At 51.4% G+C, this 19,371-nt stretch overlaps 1 protein-coding gene across 1 annotated transcript in view; it reads left to right on the top strand.

The window, feature by feature from the left end:
* VWF (von Willebrand factor) overlaps positions 1-19,371 on the top strand; it is a 120,304-nt gene that overhangs the window by 60,102 nt on the left and 40,831 nt on the right. The window contains exons 19-31 of the mRNA XM_081127063.1: positions 2,300-2,403; positions 3,630-3,768; positions 5,129-5,263; positions 6,895-7,041; positions 8,215-8,355; positions 8,502-8,615; positions 9,949-10,105; positions 10,585-10,743; positions 11,396-11,531; positions 14,106-15,484; positions 16,905-17,021; positions 17,117-17,257; positions 17,558-17,701. Coding sequence (XP_080983189.1) covers positions 2,300-2,403; positions 3,630-3,768; positions 5,129-5,263; positions 6,895-7,041; positions 8,215-8,355; positions 8,502-8,615; positions 9,949-10,105; positions 10,585-10,743; positions 11,396-11,531; positions 14,106-15,484; positions 16,905-17,021; positions 17,117-17,257; positions 17,558-17,701 — 3,013 coding nt within the window. The remainder of the gene's footprint in view (positions 1-2,299; positions 2,404-3,629; positions 3,769-5,128; positions 5,264-6,894; positions 7,042-8,214; positions 8,356-8,501; positions 8,616-9,948; positions 10,106-10,584; positions 10,744-11,395; positions 11,532-14,105; positions 15,485-16,904; positions 17,022-17,116; positions 17,258-17,557; positions 17,702-19,371) is intronic.

The following is a 19,371-nucleotide window of genomic DNA, read 5'->3' on the forward strand; positions in this document are numbered from 1 at the left end:
AGTGTGTTCTCTGGATCTATGAGTCTGTCTCTGTTTTATTTATTTGTTTTGTGTTTCAGACCCCACATATAAGTGAGAGCACACAGTCTTATTTTAATATTATAATCAGGTAATTAGTAATCTTCTTTTGCTAAAATAAGCCAGGGCCGAGAGGAGCACAGGAGTTGGCCAAGCTGGGATTTGCATTTTATGTCTACTGGAGCAGGGCTGGGCTGCCTGGGACTCAGCCCTGGGCCAGGGGAGGGGCCACTTGGGCCGTGGTGAGCTGGACTTCTTGTCAATGGGTTAACTGTCTTGAAGAGAGGTAAAAACATCCAGTATGCAGACCAAGAGGCCTGGGAGCCCTCAGCCCAGCCTGCTTGCTGTAGGTGATGGGACAGCACGTGTTCTGCTGAGTTGAGATGAGGGCTCTGTTTCCTGGAATCCACCCCCATGTATCCTGAATCACTTTTGTCTCACATAATGTTTCCGATATGAGGCTTGTTTTCTGGTCTCTATTAACTGTAGGAGCGAGCAAATTTCCCAGGAGATGCATTATTTATGTTATTCTTAGAGTAGCCACTAGGTGGCAGGCCTCAGCCTTAAGTCAGAGCTGACAAAGCTTGGGGTGGGGGGTGGTGATGTGGGAATGAACCCTAACTGTGACAGCCTCTGAAGACTGGTAGACACATTTTTCATCCCCTCCCTGATCCTACCAAGCTGTCATCTTCCCTTCTACGTGCCTAAGCTCATTGTCTTCCAATGAGTGGTCCTAGGAGGTAAGAGCTACCAAGGACGTGGTTGACCTACTCCTTCCTTACTCTCTGCACCCCCATCCTGCCCCTCCACTTAGGCTCTAAGGCCTCAGGAAAACAACTGAGACTGGGTGAAGGTGATGGTGAGGTAGTGGAGGGTATTCTGCCCATCCCCTTCCAACACACACACACACACACACACACACACACACACACACACACGATTTTAGCCTCTCTGGTCCTTGACATGAAAGCCCTTTGATCAGCCTAAGAACACCTGTTCCCAGGGCTTTGTCTAGTTTCAAGCCCTGGAAACCAAGGTTTGTCTGGGGAGTGACTGGATCACTCGAATCCTGAGCCATCTAGACTAGGAGCTTCTTATCCCTTGGATAGCTCTAGAACCAACCATGGTCCCTTCACCTGAGGGTGACCCAGGGCTCTTTTAGATCACCTGGGGCAGGCCATGCCAGAGCAGACATCCAGGGCTGCCTCCTGCAGTTGGGACAAAAGCAGATCTATATATTGGGGGCCAAAGTGGGTTTGACCAGCTCTTCCTGGACCCACTGGGGCCAGTAGGTCTTAGTTCTTTCTTCCCCGACCCCAACAGACCTGAGGAGTATAACATGCTCATGTAGTAACTTCTGTGTGGGGGAGAGCAGGGAAACAGAGCATCCCTCCCTGTAAGGGCGTCAGAATCTCAGGGACTGGGTGAGGTGGCCTCATGTGCAGCTTGAACAAGTCCCAGATTCTGGTTTTGGCCCATCTTTGCCTATGGCCAGCATTCAACTTTCACCTCTAGGGTATTAAGTGCATTAATAACTAATTTATTCATTTTATTAAATATATTGTTCATTTTTTTTCAATTGTAAATATAGTAGATGCTCATTAAAGAACATTTGGAAAAAAAATTTAAAACCAAAAAGGAAAATAAAATTCCCCTGTCCTAGCCCACCATCTGGAGGCAACTTCTCTAGTTCCTTTAAGTCTTTTTTTGAAATATATATATATTTTCATAATTGGGACCATATGTATATACAGGTTTTCTTCTTCCCTGTTTTAAAAATTAACTGCATAAGTATTTCTCACATCTTTTAAGATTCTCCCAAAGGGCTATTCTAATAGCTCCATGGACACCATCACCTGGCGAGTGTTTAATGGATTTAATCACTTTTCTATTGTTGAACACTTGGTTGCTCCCATTTTTTTTGCAACAATAAGTAATTCTATATTAACCTTTGTCCATAACGTTTTCATTCAGAGAAATCATCTGCATGGAATTACTGGGGCCAAGGATTGTGCATCTCAAGGTTTTCTGACACATGTTACCTAAGAGTCTTCATTCAGGTTCCAGGTCACTGTACCCCCAGCCGGGTATGAGGCAGAGGGTGGAGGTCAGAGTGTCTTCAGCTGAGCTAGGGAGCGTCCCTGTAGATGGGTGCCTGTGTCCACCAAGCCCCAGCCTGGGCATGGGTGCCCTGGCCTGACCTCGGGCTGAGGCTGTCTTCCCAGCAGGGCTCTGAATCACTCACTGTGGCCCTCCCAACTTCTGGATTGCTTTCCCTTAGGTCCGGCATGAAAACAGATGCGTGGCTCTGGAAAGGTGTCCCTGCTTCCACCAGGGCAAAGATTATGCCCCAGGAGAGATGGTGAAGATTGGCTGTAACACATGGTGAGGCCCTGGGAGAGGTTTTGCAGGGACTGAGCCATTGTGGGTGGAGCTGGCAGAGGTGGGGATGAAGGTGAAGATGCTGTGGGGCAGACAAGGCCAAGGACCCCTGGACTTGCCTCCAGCACTCTGAAGGAATGTGGTTACTCTTTTTTGCTTTTGGAGCCTCTGTGTCTCTACCTGTAAAATGGGGAGACTCTTTATCATCACCTGTGCTCACCTGCACAGAAACTCTCCTAGAAATTAGTGTTTCCATTCAGGGAGATGGGGCCTGGAGGAGATAAGGACCTTGCCCCATATCAGTCATTGCACATATGACCAAGCCACCAAAGGGCAGGGGGCTTGGAGAGCCCTTCTCTGGCCTTATATTGCCCCATAAGCATATTGCCAGTGTGCTTGGAATGGCACAGTTTGAAAAGGGACCTTGTAAGGATGGCTGGCTTTTCAGCTCCCTTCTCCTTGGCCATGCTTCACGTATCCCTCTGCTGTGTTCATTTACCACTCCTCCGACGTTGGGGCTGTGCACAGCTTTATGGAAAGGTCCCCGTGGACGAAGCAGGAAGGCACTTAGTGGTCTCAGGCCTGAGGCCTGAGCTCACTGCCTCTGACTCACAGGGGGCTTCCTCACCTTAGCTCCAGTTAGCAGGTGGTGGGATGGGGCGAGTGGCAGTCGGCATGTTGCTGTAGACTTAACCATATAAGTGTGTGCACACAGAACCTCTCCTGGCAGAAGTTCCCGGTTGATCACTCTTTTCCTGACTCAGAACTTTCCTGCTGCTCTGTCTTGTTTTCCCATTAGCATCAGATGGCAGGCAGCCTTGGTGTCTGTTCTGTAGAGACCCTGTGGCCACTCTCAGGCCACTTCCAGGGAGGCTGAACTTTAGCGAACCCATAGCAGGTGGTCTATAGAGGATCTGGGTCTCCTCCCTTGGCTGCCTGGATCACTCATTTCCTTCTTTGCCTCAGTTTCCCTCTTGCAATGGAGCGCAGCATGACTTCCCTCTCTCCTCCTGGGCCCTGTGCTTTAAAAATGTGTCAGTTCAGGACTGCACAGCACCCCGCCCCCCCGTCCCCCATGATGTTGCAGATCTTCCGCTTTTCAAGGCTTCCTGGAAGGTTGGGTGGCACCTGGAACATTCTATGCTCCTTCATTGCCTCCTCATTTCCCTGTACCCAGATGAGCCCGCCACACCCCTCACATGCCCCATCCTTGCCATTACCATTCCTAGTGTCTGTCGGGACCGCAAGTGGAACTGCACGGACCATGTGTGTGATGCCACGTGCTCCACGATCGGCGTGGCCCACTACCTCACCTTCGACGGGCTCAAATACATGTTCCCGGGGGAGTGCCAGTACGTTCTGGCGCAGGTGAGTGGGGGACAGAAGGGAGGGTGCTGTCTGTTCTTAGGCGGGGGTGGGAGGTGCTGACTGCAGTCCAGGGGTTTCTAGGTCGGAGTCTGGCCACAGAAACGAGTCTGGGCTGGTTTCTCCTGGAGCGTCCAGCCCCTGGAAGAAGCACCTGCAGAGGCCAGGGACTGAGCCTCACAGTGATTGTCCATCTTCCTTTAGTTTACCTGGATGGAGACATCAAAATAGGACAGAAGCTCATTTGTTGATCAGGATTGTTGTGGGGCAAGGCTGCTATCAGCCCAAATCAGCACCAAAGCAGAATATTAGAAAAAGGCATCCGCTCCTTTTGGCCGGCACCCTCAGTCAGGGTGCACAGTGGGGAGGGGAGCGAGGCTGGGTTTCAGGCCTCGTTCCCTCCTGCTGGTGCCCTTGTGCAGGGAATAACCCTCACGGCCTAGTGCATGGGCCCTGGATGGGGGATGGTTGAAACATCCCCTGGAGTTTGCTTCCCGCCCTGGGATTCTATTGCATTCTCCACATTTTCTTCTCTAACCTGGCGCAATTCAGAATGGGCAGGAAGGGGTGGGGGCACAGGCGAGGCACACTGCCCAGGGGATGAGAAAGAGCCCAGGAAGCCCTCGCTGGTGGTGAGGGCTTGGGCCCCTCTGCCTTCCTCTCCCCACCGCGTGGATTCCTGTACCTTTCTCCTGCTGGATGATAGCAAAGTGGGTAAGCAGGAGGCATGCGGGCCTTTCTCATGAGGGACGAGGCGAGAAGGCTCGCCATGTGGAGCTTTAAACACATGTGGTCTTTCTGTCTCCATTCTTGGGAGGAGGAGGGGTGGGGCTTGGTATGGTCTGAAGGGAGGGCCACAAACCCATGGGAGCCTCGGCCTCAGAGGCTGAGCTGCAGGGCCCTGTGAATCAGGCAGCGAGGGTGACTGAGCATGCACGCCTGCCCCGCACGCTGGGAGTGGGGCAGAACCAGCGCCCTGACGGGCTGTGTGCAGAGCGTGCTGGGACTGAGAAGGCCCCCCCAGGCAGCCAGGTGCAGAGCATGCTGGGAGTGAGCAGGGGCACTGACCAGCATGTGCAGAGCACGCTGGGAGTGAGCAGGGACACTGACCAGCATGTGCAGAGCACGCTGGGAGTGAGCAGGGACACTGACCAGCATGTGCAGAGCACGCTGGGAGTGAGCAGGGACACTGACCAGCATGTGCAGAGCATGCTGGGAGTGAGCAGGGACACTGACCAGCATGTGCAGAGCATGCTGGGAGTGAGCAGCGGCACCAACCAGCCGACCCATGCCAGAGGTGACGAGATCTTCTGGTTTGAGGTGGCAGGAAAAATATTTCTCTCCCGGCACCTCTTTTTCCCAGGATTACTGTGGCAGTAACCCTGGCACCTTCCGGATCCTGGTGGGGAACGAGGGGTGCGGCTCCCCCTCAGTGAAATGCAAGAAGCGAGTCACCATCCTGGTGGATGAAGGAGAGATTGAACTGTTTGATGGGGAGGTGAGTGCCAGCCCACCCCTTCCCCCTCAGGCCCTGTCTGTTTTGTGGGCTTGTGAAGAGCATGTGTCGAGCATTGTTTAGAACTTGCGTGAATGGAGTACTGTGCAGCGATGTAAGAGCGTGAGGTGGAGCTGTGTCATCTGACTGTGACAGGTTCTGTAAGAACACGTTACAGATGCATATGCATAACATGAGCCCGTTTTAGTGAAGTAAGGTGCAGAGATAAGTGTGGAGAAGGGGGCGCAACTCTCCGCATAAGCATAGGAAGAGTCAGTGCTTACCTCTGGAGGGTGGAGTAGAGACTCAAGGGCAGGAGGACTTTCCCTTTTACATATATGTATATCTAATATATGTAAAAGACAGTTATATATACATATATTACATACAAGCATATATATTTTGCAAAGTGATGGTGTTTTGGGGATTTTTACTTTCTTTCATGTTTTTGATTCTTTTCGGATAAATCTTTTTTAAAAGAGCAGTGACCAGATCCAGGCCCTGTGTAGTAAGAACTTTGACACAGTCCTCAGAAAGTACATGAGAACAACCGAGGAGATCTTGTTTAAGATGCTGACTCTGGGGCTCACCCTGAGATTCTGATTTGTAGATCTGGGTGGGGCTCAGAAATCTGCATCTGAGGTGGCAGGCAGTCCCTAGGCCACAGTTTCAGCTTTGCTGGTCTGACCATAGCTAGTACTAAGGAGACCCAGGGCCTGGGCTCACACCTGTCCTGGTGTCGTAATTTTGTTCCATGGCCTCAGCCCACATCCCTGCCTTCTGCAAACACCCGTCGCTGATATCAGGGGATGGGAGGTGAACTGTTCTCCCTATGGAAGAAAACTGCTCAGCAAATATGACCTGCGGACTGTGAGTCAGCAGCATCAGCTCCATGTCAAAGGACAGCTCTACTTAGGACAGAGGACAGTGGTGATGTTGACTAGGAGGTGTGCACTGATGATTAGCTCTGCATGTTGTGTGTTGCTGAGGAGGGGACCTTCACAACGGGGTGACAGCACCTGCCTCAGTTTTATGAATTAGATAGCCATGCTGCTGAAATGGGCTCGGAGGCTTCAGCACTGGCAATGATGGAGCCAGTCGAGGACTCAGGTCAGAGTCCTACAAACTGAAATCTGTGACTCCCATCGCCAGCGCCGAGCTCCTCAGCCTCTCTGTTCTCCGTCAGCTCTGACTCCTGATGACAATGCCTCTGGGGAGTGGGAGGTGGGGGAAGGAAAGGAGAGAGCCCAGTACTCATTTTTGCAAAGGGATACATTTTAAAATCAATTGCCTAGAGGTGTTTAAAATTATTGCCACATTAAAAACCTACTTAGGGAGCCACATGTATTTAATGATCAACTGTCAAAAATTCTTTTTGTGAAGTGATGGATGATCTGCTAGTTGGTTTTGTTGTGTTTTTAATCTCATAATTACGATTTTGCTGCCTTCTCTATTGCCCCTTTGTCAGAGGATTCTTGGAGAGCGGTAGGTGAGACAGACAGAAATGTCCAGGCAGGTGCGGGCCCCGAAGGGACAAGCTCTCACTGAATGGGGCAAATGGCTCTGACTCTGGAGAGCCATGGAGATGATGACGGGTGCTCCCTCTCCCTGTCTCATGCTTTGTGCTTGTTCAGGTGAATGTGAAGAGGCCCATGAAGGACGAAACTCACTTTGAGGTGGTGGAGTCTGGCCGGTACATCATTCTGCTGCTGGGCAAGGCACTGTCTGTGGTCTGGGACCACCACCTGGGCATCTCCGTGGTGCTGAAGCAGACATTCCAGGTCAGTGGCCTTCCTCTGCTTCTTTCTTGTCTTGCCTGTGACTTGTCATTAGGACCTTCTTCAGCTTCCTGAATAGTAAGAAGTAGACACTGCACCTCCTGACATCTCGGGAAGGTGGGTGGTCTGAAAGGGGGATGTATGAGCAGAATCTTCGGAGAAGGGAGGGAGTGAGCCATGCAGATACCTGGATGAGAGAATTTAAGCCCTTGCAAAGGCTGCAGGGTGGACAATATTTGGGGTAGTGGAGCAATTCTGTGGCTAGAATGGAAGGAGTTGAGGAGAATGGTCATTAACAAGGGTAGGTGGAGGCAGGAACCATACTGTGGGGGCTGTAAGGTCATGTAAAGACCTTGGACATTTTGTCCAACTGTGGGAACATTCTTACATGTTTCCCAGTAACTTATACCCATTGTACCAAACCAAATTCTCCATATTGAAGCAAAATAGGGTAAGTCACATGTTTTTGTCCCAAGACAGGGCTCCGGCTATGTTGTAAGAGCATAGCACCTTTTCCTTTCCAGGCCAAATAGTTCCACTCCTTCCTGTATTTCTTATGCAATGGTTTCCATTCACTCAGTGATTACTTGTTTAGGACTTGTAAACCAACACTGTGACAGGTGAACACGAAGATGAGTGACATACTGTGTTAGCCCTGGTGGCACTTGGTACACATCAGAATCCTGGCCGCCTGCTCCCAACAGGCGGCAGGTCTGCTGGTGAGGGACTCCCGTGCCCATAGTATAAAGTACAACTAGAGTGTTCTCTCCTGAGACCTCTCCACTCTCACTGGTGTAACAACGAACCAGCTCCTCTTTATGCTCAGGCCCTTATCAGGGAGGGCGATGGCTTATACTGGAGATACCAAGGCCAAGGCTGCTTAATTCCCACTCTGCCCTTGGCCAGCTACGGGACACGAGCAGGTTGCCTCTCTTTGTGAATGATCTTTTTTTTCTTTAACTTTAAAATGAGGTCAGTGAGGAACGCCAGGAAAAGGCCTTGGGAAGGTCAAGGCTTTGCCAGTCACCCCGTTCTCTCCTGGGCCTCCATCCTTGCCCACTTCCATCCTCTCTTCCTCAGACGAGCCTGCCTCCTTTGCTGTCTAGAGGCCTCCTTGCCCTGAATCAGAATTGGCCCTGAGGTTTGCAGTGCTCATACTCTTGACTTGTCCACCAGGAGCGGGTGTGTGGCCTCTGTGGGAATTTCGATGGCATCCAGAACAACGACTTTACCGGCAGCAATCTCCAGGTGGAGGACGACCCTGTGGACTTCGGGAATTCCTGGAAAGTGAGCCCGCAGTGCGCCGACACCAGGAAAGTACGTCTGGGGTCTTCATGTGGGCCTCGGGTGGCGGGTGGGGGGTGATACGCCTTGCTGTGGTTGCAAGGCTCAGAAGAGGGCCTCTTGGATCCTCCCGGGCTGATTATTTTGGTCTATTTGTGTCCTCTTGTCCTGTTCCCCAGGTGCCGCTGAACTCGTTCCCTGCCACCTGCCATAACAACATCATGAAGCAGAGCATGGTGGATTCCTCCTGCAGGATCCTCACCAGTGACGTTTTCCAGGGCTGCAACAAGCTGGTGAGGGTGCAGGGGTAGCCTGTGAACCTTTAAAATGGTCTGCAAGGGGTCAACACTTCACTCCCTTTCTTGGCTTCAGGCTGGAAAACAGAAAGGAAAATAGTTTATGAGGAAAGTCATTTTTCTTCTATGCCAGGCATAACTCTCCTGGACATCTGCTTCTCTTCTGGCCTCGGCCTTCGGGTTGGTGCCCCTTGAATTATCTTGTCTCCAACACTAGGGCCAGGAATTTCATTTTCCTCTTACCTCACTGTATCTTCAGACCTGAGTACCCTATCCTCTGCCCTCACAAAACCCTGCAGCTCCTAGGTCTTGTCTCAAAACCCCTTTTCTGGTCTTAGCTCCAGGGATGTTGAGGCCTCATTATGTGGCCTGTTTTGGGTCTTCCTCTCCAGTGGGGGTGAGGAAAGCGCCAAACCCTTGCCCACTGCCGTGTAGCACCACCACCGTGGGTGCGACTGGATGGATACCTGTGTCTCAGTTCTCTTTCTATCCACCCAGTGATTTTTCCATCCAGTGATTTTTAGTTCCTGAGGACTCCAAAGGACACTTGGGATCCCCTAGTTTGGTGGGAATCCTGGGCATCTGAACGGGAAGAGTGAAGACAGTGAGGGGAGTCAGGGGAACCTGGGTTGTTGGAAGGTCTTGGAAGTAGCGACCCACTCGATGTCTGCATTCATTACCCTCACAGTGACCCTGACAGAGGCCAGTGTGTGTGGTGGCATGTTTGGGCGAAGGGGTGGTGCGCCTGGTTCCTGTGATTGAACATGGATGATGGGTAGGCTCCCTCTTCTTGCAGGCTTGGGGTTGGAGTCCAGGAATGCACAGGCTGGTGCTAATTGTCCAGCATAATAGTCCCAAAGCACTTCATGGGGCGACCTGAGTGGGTCCTGGTGTATTTCCTCTCTCTCTCCTTAATGGAGGGAGGCAAGGAAAGAGAGTGATCAGCGTGTTTGTGTGTGCATGTTTGTGTTTGTGTAAAAAACACCCAAACACCTATGAGGTTAGGAGTGGGTTATGGGGATGGATGGATGACTGAGCAGGCGAGTGGACAGATAGATAGAAGTGCTCTTTTGAAAAATTCTTAGACACATCTATTCTATGAAAGACTGGACAAAGTGCTTTACTCAGTGCGTCTTGCTGGAATACAGATTAGAAGCTGGGAATTCTGCCTTCTTACCCATCCCCTCTTTCAAAGCCTTGACCCAATTTCTCCTCCTACCCTGGAGCCCCCCTTCCCCTGCTCTGACCACCAGAACGTCCCCACCCAGACCAAGAGCCAGAGTGCCCAGGTCTGGTCGCAGGCCTAGGCCACCCTGAAGCTCCCTTGCAGGTGGACCCCGAGCCGTTCCTGGATGTTTGCGTCTATGAAACCTGCTCTTGTGAGTCCATTGGGGACTGTGCTTGCTTCTGCGACACCATTGCTGCCTACGCGCATGTGTGTGCCCAGCACGGCCAGGTGGTGACCTGGAGGACAGCCACGTTGTGTCGTGAGTCCTGGTGTCCCTCAGGGTCTCAGTCACCCTCCCCTCAACCCCCATGAACCTAGACTTTAAGACCTTAAAATGGGTACAGATGACACCTCGTGGGGGAGAAGGCAGAGCTCTAGTGTGGAGATGGATGGCAGAGGGCGGAGGGAGTCAACATGTGATGTGAGTAAGGAGGGACAGGGGACAGGGTTCAAAGACAGGAATATGTAGAGACCCTTACTCTGGAGAAATTCAGGAAGAGGGAGAAGAGGGAGCAGTGATGAAAAGAAGAGGGACGTGAATACACGTCTTTAATTAGACACAGTCATATTGCCAATACGCGTGATCAACTCGTATGGTTAGTGGGGTCTTCCTCCCTCGGGTGTACGCAGCTGATTGTTTTTCTGTGGAAAACTGATTCAGAACCGCTAGGCTCCTGGATTAGGTGGTTTAAAGGCCGGCGGCCTCTAACATTACGCCCATTTCTTCCATCCGCACAGCCCAGAGTTGCGAGGAGAGGAACCTCCGGGAGGACGGGTACGAGTGCGAGTGGCGCTATAACAGCTGCGCCCCTGCCTGCCCCACCACGTGCCAGCACCCGGAGCCCCTGGCCTGCCCCGTGCAGTGTGTGGAGGGCTGCCACGCACACTGCCCTCCAGGTCGGCCACCCGCCCGGGTGGGACGGGCTGGAGGGGGATGGGTTGTCAGGCAAGAGGACTCCTTGCCCTGCATCGTCTCAGCCTCGCCCAGGGGCCCTGTCCCTCACCCTCTAACCCTGGGTTCTATCTCCACGCGTCCTTCCGTCGGAGCCAGGCCGGCTGGGATCGTTGTCAAGCGCAGCGCCTCTGGGTGCTTGTTCACGGGTTTATCGCCGAGCGGCCCTTTCCGCCAGAACCTGCTGCAGTGGGGGGAGGTTCTACTGAAATGTGGCTCATGCGTCTGAGGCACTGAATTTTCAATTTCATTTAGTATTAATTTAAATTTAAATCTGGCCACATATGATTACTGGCTACTGTACTGGATAGAATTATGAAATACATTTTTCGGTGGAACAAAGAAGACCCTCAAAAAGAAATAAGATTTCACTTGTGCTGAGGCTTGGGGGCAGTGAGGTGGTGATAGACCCCCCCTCCCAGTTCTACTGAGGGAGAAATCAGTTCTTCCAGGGAAGGCAGGTGGCTCCCCATGTGGTGAGGTGATTCCTGGGGAGCCAGGCAGAGCTGGCTCCCGGGACAAGTCCCTTTAGTTAAAGGTAGGTTTTCCTTGTGGAAAAGGTGAGTATTGGCTCCTGATGGGAAGTTTGTCCCTCAGGGAAAATCCTCGATGAGCTCTTGCAGACCTGTGTGGATGCTGAAGACTGCCCTGTGTGTGAGGTGTCTGGCCGGCGCTTGGCCTCCGGAAAGAAAATCACCTTGAACCCCAGTGACCCTGAGCACTGCCAGATTTGGTAAAACCTAGTTTTTCGAAGCATGATTCTTACTGTCTTCTCTGGGGACCTGCTCAGAGGTGTAGGTTTGGGGAAAACGCCCTCATTATGGCGAGTCAAGAGGTTGTTTTTGTTTAGTTTGTTTCTCTTTCTTTCTTTTTTTATATGTTTTTATTGATTTCAGAGAGAGGAAGGGAGAGGGAGAGAGAGAAACATCAGTGATGAGAGAGTCACTGATCGGCTGCCTCCCTCACGCCTCCCGCACGCCTCCCGCTGGGGATCAAGCCCGCAACCTGGGCATGTGCCCTGACCAGGAATCAAACGGCCATCTCCTGGTTCATAGATCGATGCTCAACCACTGAGCCACGCTGGCCAGGCTAATTTGTTTCTCCTTTAAGGACAAACTAGATCGCTTCTCCAGAAAACATCTCTTAAGAGGATGGTTAGACTTGGCTTGTTAATCTCTCCTCTCTGAAGGATGGATGAGTTTTCTCATTGCTCCTGGAGGTCACATCTAGTCTGGGACAGGCATCTATGGGAGTCAGGTTTCTTTTTTACTGGAGGTGGGATGCAGGGGAGGAAAGTGAGGCAGAGTCCTGACCCCTCAGTGTAACACGGACACCTCTGGACCACAACCAAGGTCCCAGGACAGGGCTTTTGTAACTTGGAGGGAAGATAGCCATCCGTACACCCTGGGCTCTCACCCGATTGCCTCTGGGAAAGGGGGAGTTTGGGGAGGTGAGAACGAGTCCCCAGGGTGAGCACTGAGCTCTCTGAAGCCCTGTTCCTAAGTAAGGAACATGTATCTGGATGTTGATATGTTCAATACCACTTCTTATGGGAACTTAAACTTGAGAACTGAAATTCACCGGGGAAGGGGCTGTGGCCACAGCTGCCAGAGTCAGATCCCGCCGCAGCCATCTGTGTAAACAAGAGTGAACACTGCCCGGGGTGAGTTTTCTAACAAACACAGGAAACTAGAAAGTATGTCGCTCATGCACTGTTAACAAAGATGGAAGCAATAAATCGTGTGGACCATGAGGAAGTGGGAATTAACTTCCTAGTAAGACCTGGCCTATCCACTCTCCCTATGCTGAAATGGAGACTGTAAGGAATAAAGAAAGGGCCCAGCGCTGGCTGGCATGGGGCTCTGAGCCACAGGACATGACAGTGCAGAGCTGTCTCCCCACCTCTCTCTGCTGGCACACGGGGAGGAGGAACTACCGGGGCACATATCTTAGAGGCAAACGGGTGTGGACAATAGTTCCAAAGCAGGCTGGAACATCGCCTGGGAAGCGAGCCACAGGGCACACTTCCCAGGGTTCTTGGCCTTACTGGGGGTGCTGAAGGCAAGTTGCCTCAAAGACCAAGAGTTCATAGAAGAGAAGGTCCTATCCTGGGTTTCACCTGGGGTCTGGCATAGCTTGCCACTTCCCAGGACACTGGTGGAAGGGAGGAGTGACCAGAAGGGGCTGGAAATTTGGACTGGTGGTGCAGGAATTTGTGTCAGGGGCAACTGCTGTGCTTAAGACTTGTGGTATGTGCTTGGGGCTGGGTGCAGGGCCCAGTTGGTTCCTGGCATATGATAGGTGCTCCCATATGTCTGCTGGAAGAATGAATGAATGAGCCACTTACTTTACCCCGTCTATATCTTAGAGAGGCCCCCCCCCCCCATGCTACTTTCAAGTGCTCTGTTCTGTTAGCTAAAGCTGGGATTTTGAATCTTTACCCATCTTTCCAAAAATATTTTTGGTCCAGTTTTTCCTCTTTTCCTGAAAGCCCAGCATATTAAACATGGTACAAAATTCATACAGCTTAAATCCTTTTATAAAAAATACCATAAAGCATTTATCTTCAGTAGAACATTTATAAGTCCTGGTCAGTGTCAACATTTTAGAGTAATATTTGTCTTTGGAGTTACTTGGCAGAAAGTTTGGATTGTAGTTAAATATTTATATTGCTAGAGATGTAGGTTGAAAAGAAAATCAATTTTCAATGGTTGAGTGGATGCCCTGGAAGTAAGAAAGATTGTTTTTCAGGTCCTAGTACAGGTTAACGCTTGGCTTGTAAAATCAATGGAAGCCTTTGCTCTGTGTGTGTGTGTGTGTGTGTGTGTGTGTGTGTAGCAATGCTATTTGGGGATATATGTTTAAAAAATGATATCTCACCCTGGCTGGTGTGGCTCAGCAGTTAGAGTGTTAGCCTTTGCACTGAAGGGTCACAGATTCGATTCCTGGTCAAAGGGTATGGACCTGGTTTGCAGGCTCGATTCCAGGCCCCAGTCTGGGCGTGTTTGGGAGGCAACCAGTCGATGTGTCTCTCTGACATCGATGTTTCTTTCTCTCTCTTTCCTCTGTCTATCTCTCTCCCTCCTTCCCTTCTTTCCACTCTCTCTGAAAAGCAAGGGAAAAAATATCCTCGGGTGAGCATTATTTACAACAACAAAAATGATGTTGGGTGGCGAGCAATCCGTGGGAGCTCAGTTCGGGTGGGCCAGGCAGGCAGGCGTATGGAAATATGTGCAGTGGTTCTGAGCAGGGCTGAGAAGCCCTCAGAGCACCTTCCCGAACCGTTTCTGTTTCTGTCCCTCCACAGTCACTGTGATGGTGTCAACCTTACCTGTGAAGCCTGTGGGGAAGCCAATGGCCTAGAGGTGCCCCCCACGGAAGGCCCAGTCAGCCCCACCACCCCGTTCGTGGAGGACACCCCCGAGCCGCCGTTGCACGACTACTACTGCAGCAAGCTGCTGGACCTGGTCTTCCTGCTGGACGGCTCCTCCAAGCTGTCCGAGGCCGAGTTCGAGGTGCTGAAGGTGTTCGTGGTGAGCATGATGGAGCGCCTGCACATCTCCCAGAAGTGGATCCGCGTGGCCCTGGTGGAGTACCACGAGGGCTCCCACGCCTACATCCAGCTCCGGGACCGGAAGCGGCCGTCGGAGCTGCGGCGCCTTGCCAGCCAGGTGAAGTACGCTGGCAGCGCGGTGGCCTCCACCAGCGAGGTCCTCAAGTACACGCTCTTCCAGATTTTCGGCAAGGTGGACCGCCCCGAGGCCTCCCGCATCGCCCTGCTGCTCACGGCCAGCCAGGAGCCCCAGAAGCTGGGCCGGAACTTGCTCCGCTACGTCCAGGGCCTGAAGATGAAGAAGGTGGTCGTGGTCCCCGTGGGCATCGGGCCCCACGCCAACCTCAAGCAGATCCGCCTCATCGAGAGGCAGGCCCCCGAGAACAAGGCCTTTGTGCTCAGCAGTGTGGATGAGCTGGAGCAGCGAAGGGACGAGATTGTCAGCTACCTCTGTGACCTGGCTCCCGAAGCGCCGGCCCCTACTCAACCCCCTCCCATGGCAAAGGTCACTGTGGGTCCGGAGCACGTGGGGGTTTCCACGCAGGGACCCAAGAGGAACTCCGTGGCCCTGGATGTGGTGTTTGTTCTGGAAGGGTCGGACCAAATCGGCGAGGCCAACTTCAACAGGAGCAAGGAGTTCATGGAGGAGGTGATCCAGCGGATGGACGTGGGCCAGGACAGCATCCATGTCACTGTGCTGCAGTACTCGTACACAGTGACCGTGGAGTCCACCTTCCGTGAGACGCAGTCCAAGGGGGATGTCCTGCAGCGGGTGCGGGAGATCCGCTTCCAGGGCGGCAACAGCACCAACACGGGCCTGGCCCTGCAGTACGTGTCGGAGCACAGCTTCCTGGCCAGCCAGGGGGACCGGGAGCAGGCACCTAACCTGGTCTACATGGTCACAGGGAACCCCGCCTCTGACCAGATCAAGAGGATGCCCGGAGACATCCACGTGGTGCCCATTGGAGTGGGCCCTCATGCCAACTTGCAGGAGCTGGAGAGGATCGGCTGGCCCAACGCCCCCATCCTCATCAGGGACTTTGACACACTCCCCCGAGAAGCTCCTGACCTGGTGCTGCAGAGGTGCTGCTCTGAGGAGGGGCTGCAGATTCCCACCCTCTCCCCTGCCCCAGGTATGTGGGCACCTGGCACAGGTGCCAGGCTGGGGCTGGCCTTGGCAGAGATGTGACTCCTGAGTTCTAAGCCTGGCTCCTCTGCTCTGTGCCTTCGGTCACATCCAGCCTCCAGAGTGCCTGTGTCCTCGCCTCCCAGGCAGGGAGATGCATCTGTGAGCCTTTATTCGGGGGGGATCTTTTCTTGTAAATTCAAAGGTGGTGCACATCTATTGTTCAAATGTAAATAAGATCAAGGATATGGAGTAAAAACTATGTGTTTCTCACACAGCCACCTCCCACTCCCTGCCTTGGAGGCAATCTGTGAAATTTGGTGACTATTAGCTTTTTGACTACACTGGATGGGCACAATTATTCTAAGTAGCTGACATTCTTTGGAGCAAAGCCAGGAAATTAGGTGACAGGTAGCAAGTTAAGTCCTCAGATTCAGTAGCCAGATCGCCTTGGTTTGAATCTCACCTCTGCCACTTACTAGTTGAGCAATTTTGGGCAATTTTTTTTTGTGTGTGTAATAATTTTGGGCAAGTACTTCTGTGTATATCAGTCTCCTCATCTGTAAAATGGGGATAATAATAGTGAAATGTGTAGAACATTTCCCAGCCCATAGCAGGAGCTCAAAAAATGCTTGCCACTCTGCTGTGATTATTGCCTTCTCAATGGATACTAACGTCTAACCAATTCCTAGCTCTTGAACATCCTTATTTGGTGTGTCTGGGACCATCCCAGAATAACTAGCCATCTTTTAATGTGTCTTCATCCTCACGCTTGATATCGGTGCCTTTGCTTCTTTATTCTTGTTTTAATCAGAGCTACAGAATTATTTAAATGCTTGTGATATTTCTGTGGAGAACAGTAATAGCATTATCTTTCCCAGTTGCGGAATGGTGTTTAGGCTAGAGTTTGTTTCCTCACTATGATCACAACTCGGCGCCTGAACAGTCACATGAGCACTAAGCACTTATAATCAGAATCCCTTGTAGCACTAATTAGAATCCCCTGTAGCACTTGCCTGCCCATAAGACCTGAGGCCACACAAGTTCATTTTCCAGGGATCTGTTGCTGCCCCATCTCCTTTTTCCATCTCCCTGTGTTGCTGCTCCAGTCTCTCTCAATTCTAGAAGAGTTGCAGTTTCCTGTTACTGAGGGAGTAGATGCCTCTTGCTTTCATTGGGAGTCATTTAAACTGCCTTTGAGTGACACTGGAGTCTTCCCAATGCCTCCAAACCTGGGGCACTCATGGGCCCCCTTCCCTCCTCCCAGGCCCATCTTGCCATCTTGCAGGACCAACAGCGACACCTCCCCTTGGTGGTGCCATGTGGTCCGTGGTGCCCTGTGCACCTGCCCATTGAATGTGGGTGTCTGCCACAGTGGCCAGTCCCTTGCTGGTACTTGTGTGCTCACCTTCCCGGTCTCTCTTCAGACTGTAGCCAGCCCCTGGATGTGGTCCTCCTCCTGGATGGCTCCTCCGGCTTTCCAGCTTCTTACTTCGATGAAATGAAGAGTTTTGCCAAGGCTTTCATTTCAAAAGCTAATATAGGTGAGCGATGCGCCTGAAGGAGCAGGTTAGAAAGGGGGGCTCTTCCTGGGGCTCTGCTTGTTTGAAAGTGTGATTCCATGTTCTCTGTCCTCCAGGGCCTCAGCTCATGCAGGTGTCAGTGCTGCAATACGGGAGCATCACCACCATCGACGTGCCCTGGAACGTGGCCCAGGAGAAGACCCACTTGCTGAGCCTTGTGGATTATATGCAACAGGAGGGAGGCCCCCGCCAAATCGGTAACGTGGGGCCGTGGGCTGGGAGGCAGGGGCTGTGTCGGGCCCTCATTCTCGGCATCAGTGATGAGTGACCTCGGCCTGTCACTTTGCTCTTGGCCTCAGTTTTCTTTCCTGTGAAGTGAGGGCCTAGATGTCCTTTCCGCTCTTGTCTGAATCTCACTTGCGTGTGAGACTCTCTGAGTCTCTGATCATTCTGTTTTGGTGGTCTAAGGGTCCACCTGGAGACAGGATGCCCAGCTGGCTTCACAAATGCCATTTCCCGCAGTCAGGGCTGACTTGTGTGGTCTGTTCTCCACTCAGGAAGTGCCCTGGGCTTTGCTGTGCAGTACATCACTTCAGAAATCCACGGTGCCAGGCCTGGTGCCTCCAAGGCAGTGGTCATCCTGGTCATGGGCGTCTCCACGGATTCGGTGGCTGCAGCAGCCGCCACTGCCAGATCTAACCGTAAGTGTCCAGTGTCCAGTCCTGAGACTGCATTAAACTGCCAGGGGATCGAAAGGTATTACTTCCAGGTTGACTTAAATGCTCAATACCCACATATGGCCTGGTTTTACACAGCAGGAAATCATCCAGTCCCTGTGTTTTTCAGAAACCAAGCGGTAATAAGTGTGTGTTAACCCTCCATTTGTCTGCATTCTTTAGATTTTAACCTTTAATTGCTCCATATTTTCCCTTTGTGTCAAGGGGTAGGTTTTACATCACATCTTTTTACGTGGTGTCCTTGGTCTCTCACCACTCTCTCCATGTCTGAGGCCAGGGGGATTCATATGAGGCCTTGAGAACCACCAGGGACCTTCATGTATCCAGAGCGCTTTTCCTGTACCAGCCTGATGGGTTAGGGGTGCGGGATGGGCAAGAGTCAAAGGCTTCTGCTTTAGGAAGGAGACAAAACAGGTGACTCAGGCTTGGTGTCCCATAGGAACTTGTGCTGTGAATATCAACAGAATGGGATCCCAGACAGATGGTGTGGGGCTGAGGGAGGGCCGGGTGAGTGGAACGGTGCTAAGTCCTCTTGTGGCCACCTGGAGAATTGTTCATCTTTCAGACCCGGTTCTGGAGTTGTCTTTCCTCTGAGGTCTTCACCCTTCTTCTGTACCACATCTGAACTCCTCCAAGCATGCAAATCACATATTTTTTTGTTTTGTTTTGTTACACATCTGCTTCTTGTACAAACTGGTGGTTCTTTGAAGGCAAGGGCAAAATTTCACTTAGTTTTGTAACTTCTGTGCATAATGCGCAAAATAGGTGGCCACTTAATATTCATTGAATGAATGTTTATGACATGTTTATGAAATCTATTGTTTTAAGGAAAAAGACTCTAAAAGGTTGTATCTACTTGGATGATACAACCAGCTTACAAGAGCTGAAAAGTTGCCAGCAGAAAACCAGCTCTAACCTTAAGCAAATTGCAAACACCTAGAATTTTATGGAGACTAGATTGGAGGTGTTTCAGGATGGAGACTTCTCTTCTGTAGTATTAAGACTCCAAGAAAGTCTTTCATCAGGAAAGGAAGCAATTATGGTCTGGAGGAAACAGACGTGATCTAGAGCAAGTCACTGAGCTGCTCAAGGCCTCAGTTTCTCATCTGTAAATGGGCATGCACATATTCATTGCTCAACCCTGTGACAGTTTCTCTTCTCTTCTTACACGCACCCCCTGGGCAGTCTCATTCAGTGTCTAGGTCTAAATACATTTGTATACTGCTGACTTCAAAATTTCTATCTCTAGCCTGGGTCTCTCACTTCCACTCCACTTCAGTGTTCTGACAGGCAACTCAATATAAATCCAATTCCTGACCTTTGCACCCAAATCTCCTCCTCCTGCAGTCTTTCCCACCTTAAAAAAAGGCAATTCCATTCTTCCAGTTGCTCAGGTCCTAATCCTCAGCATCCTTGATTCCTCTTTTTCTCTCATACCCGCATCCAATTCATTAGCAACTGTAGCTCCATCTTCAGAATATATTGAGAACCCCACCACACCATGCCGCCTCCACCATGTCACACAATCCAAGTCCCCATCCTCTCTCACCTGGACTATTGTAATGTCTTTCTATCTGGAACCCAGCTTCCACCTTTGTTCCCCGTGGTTCATAATCAACACAGCAACTGTAGTG

The sequence above is a fragment of the Miniopterus schreibersii genome, assembly GCF_964146895.1.
Source record: "Miniopterus schreibersii genome assembly, chromosome: 2".
NCBI classification, from domain to species: Eukaryota; Metazoa; Chordata; class Mammalia; order Chiroptera; family Miniopteridae; genus Miniopterus; species Miniopterus schreibersii.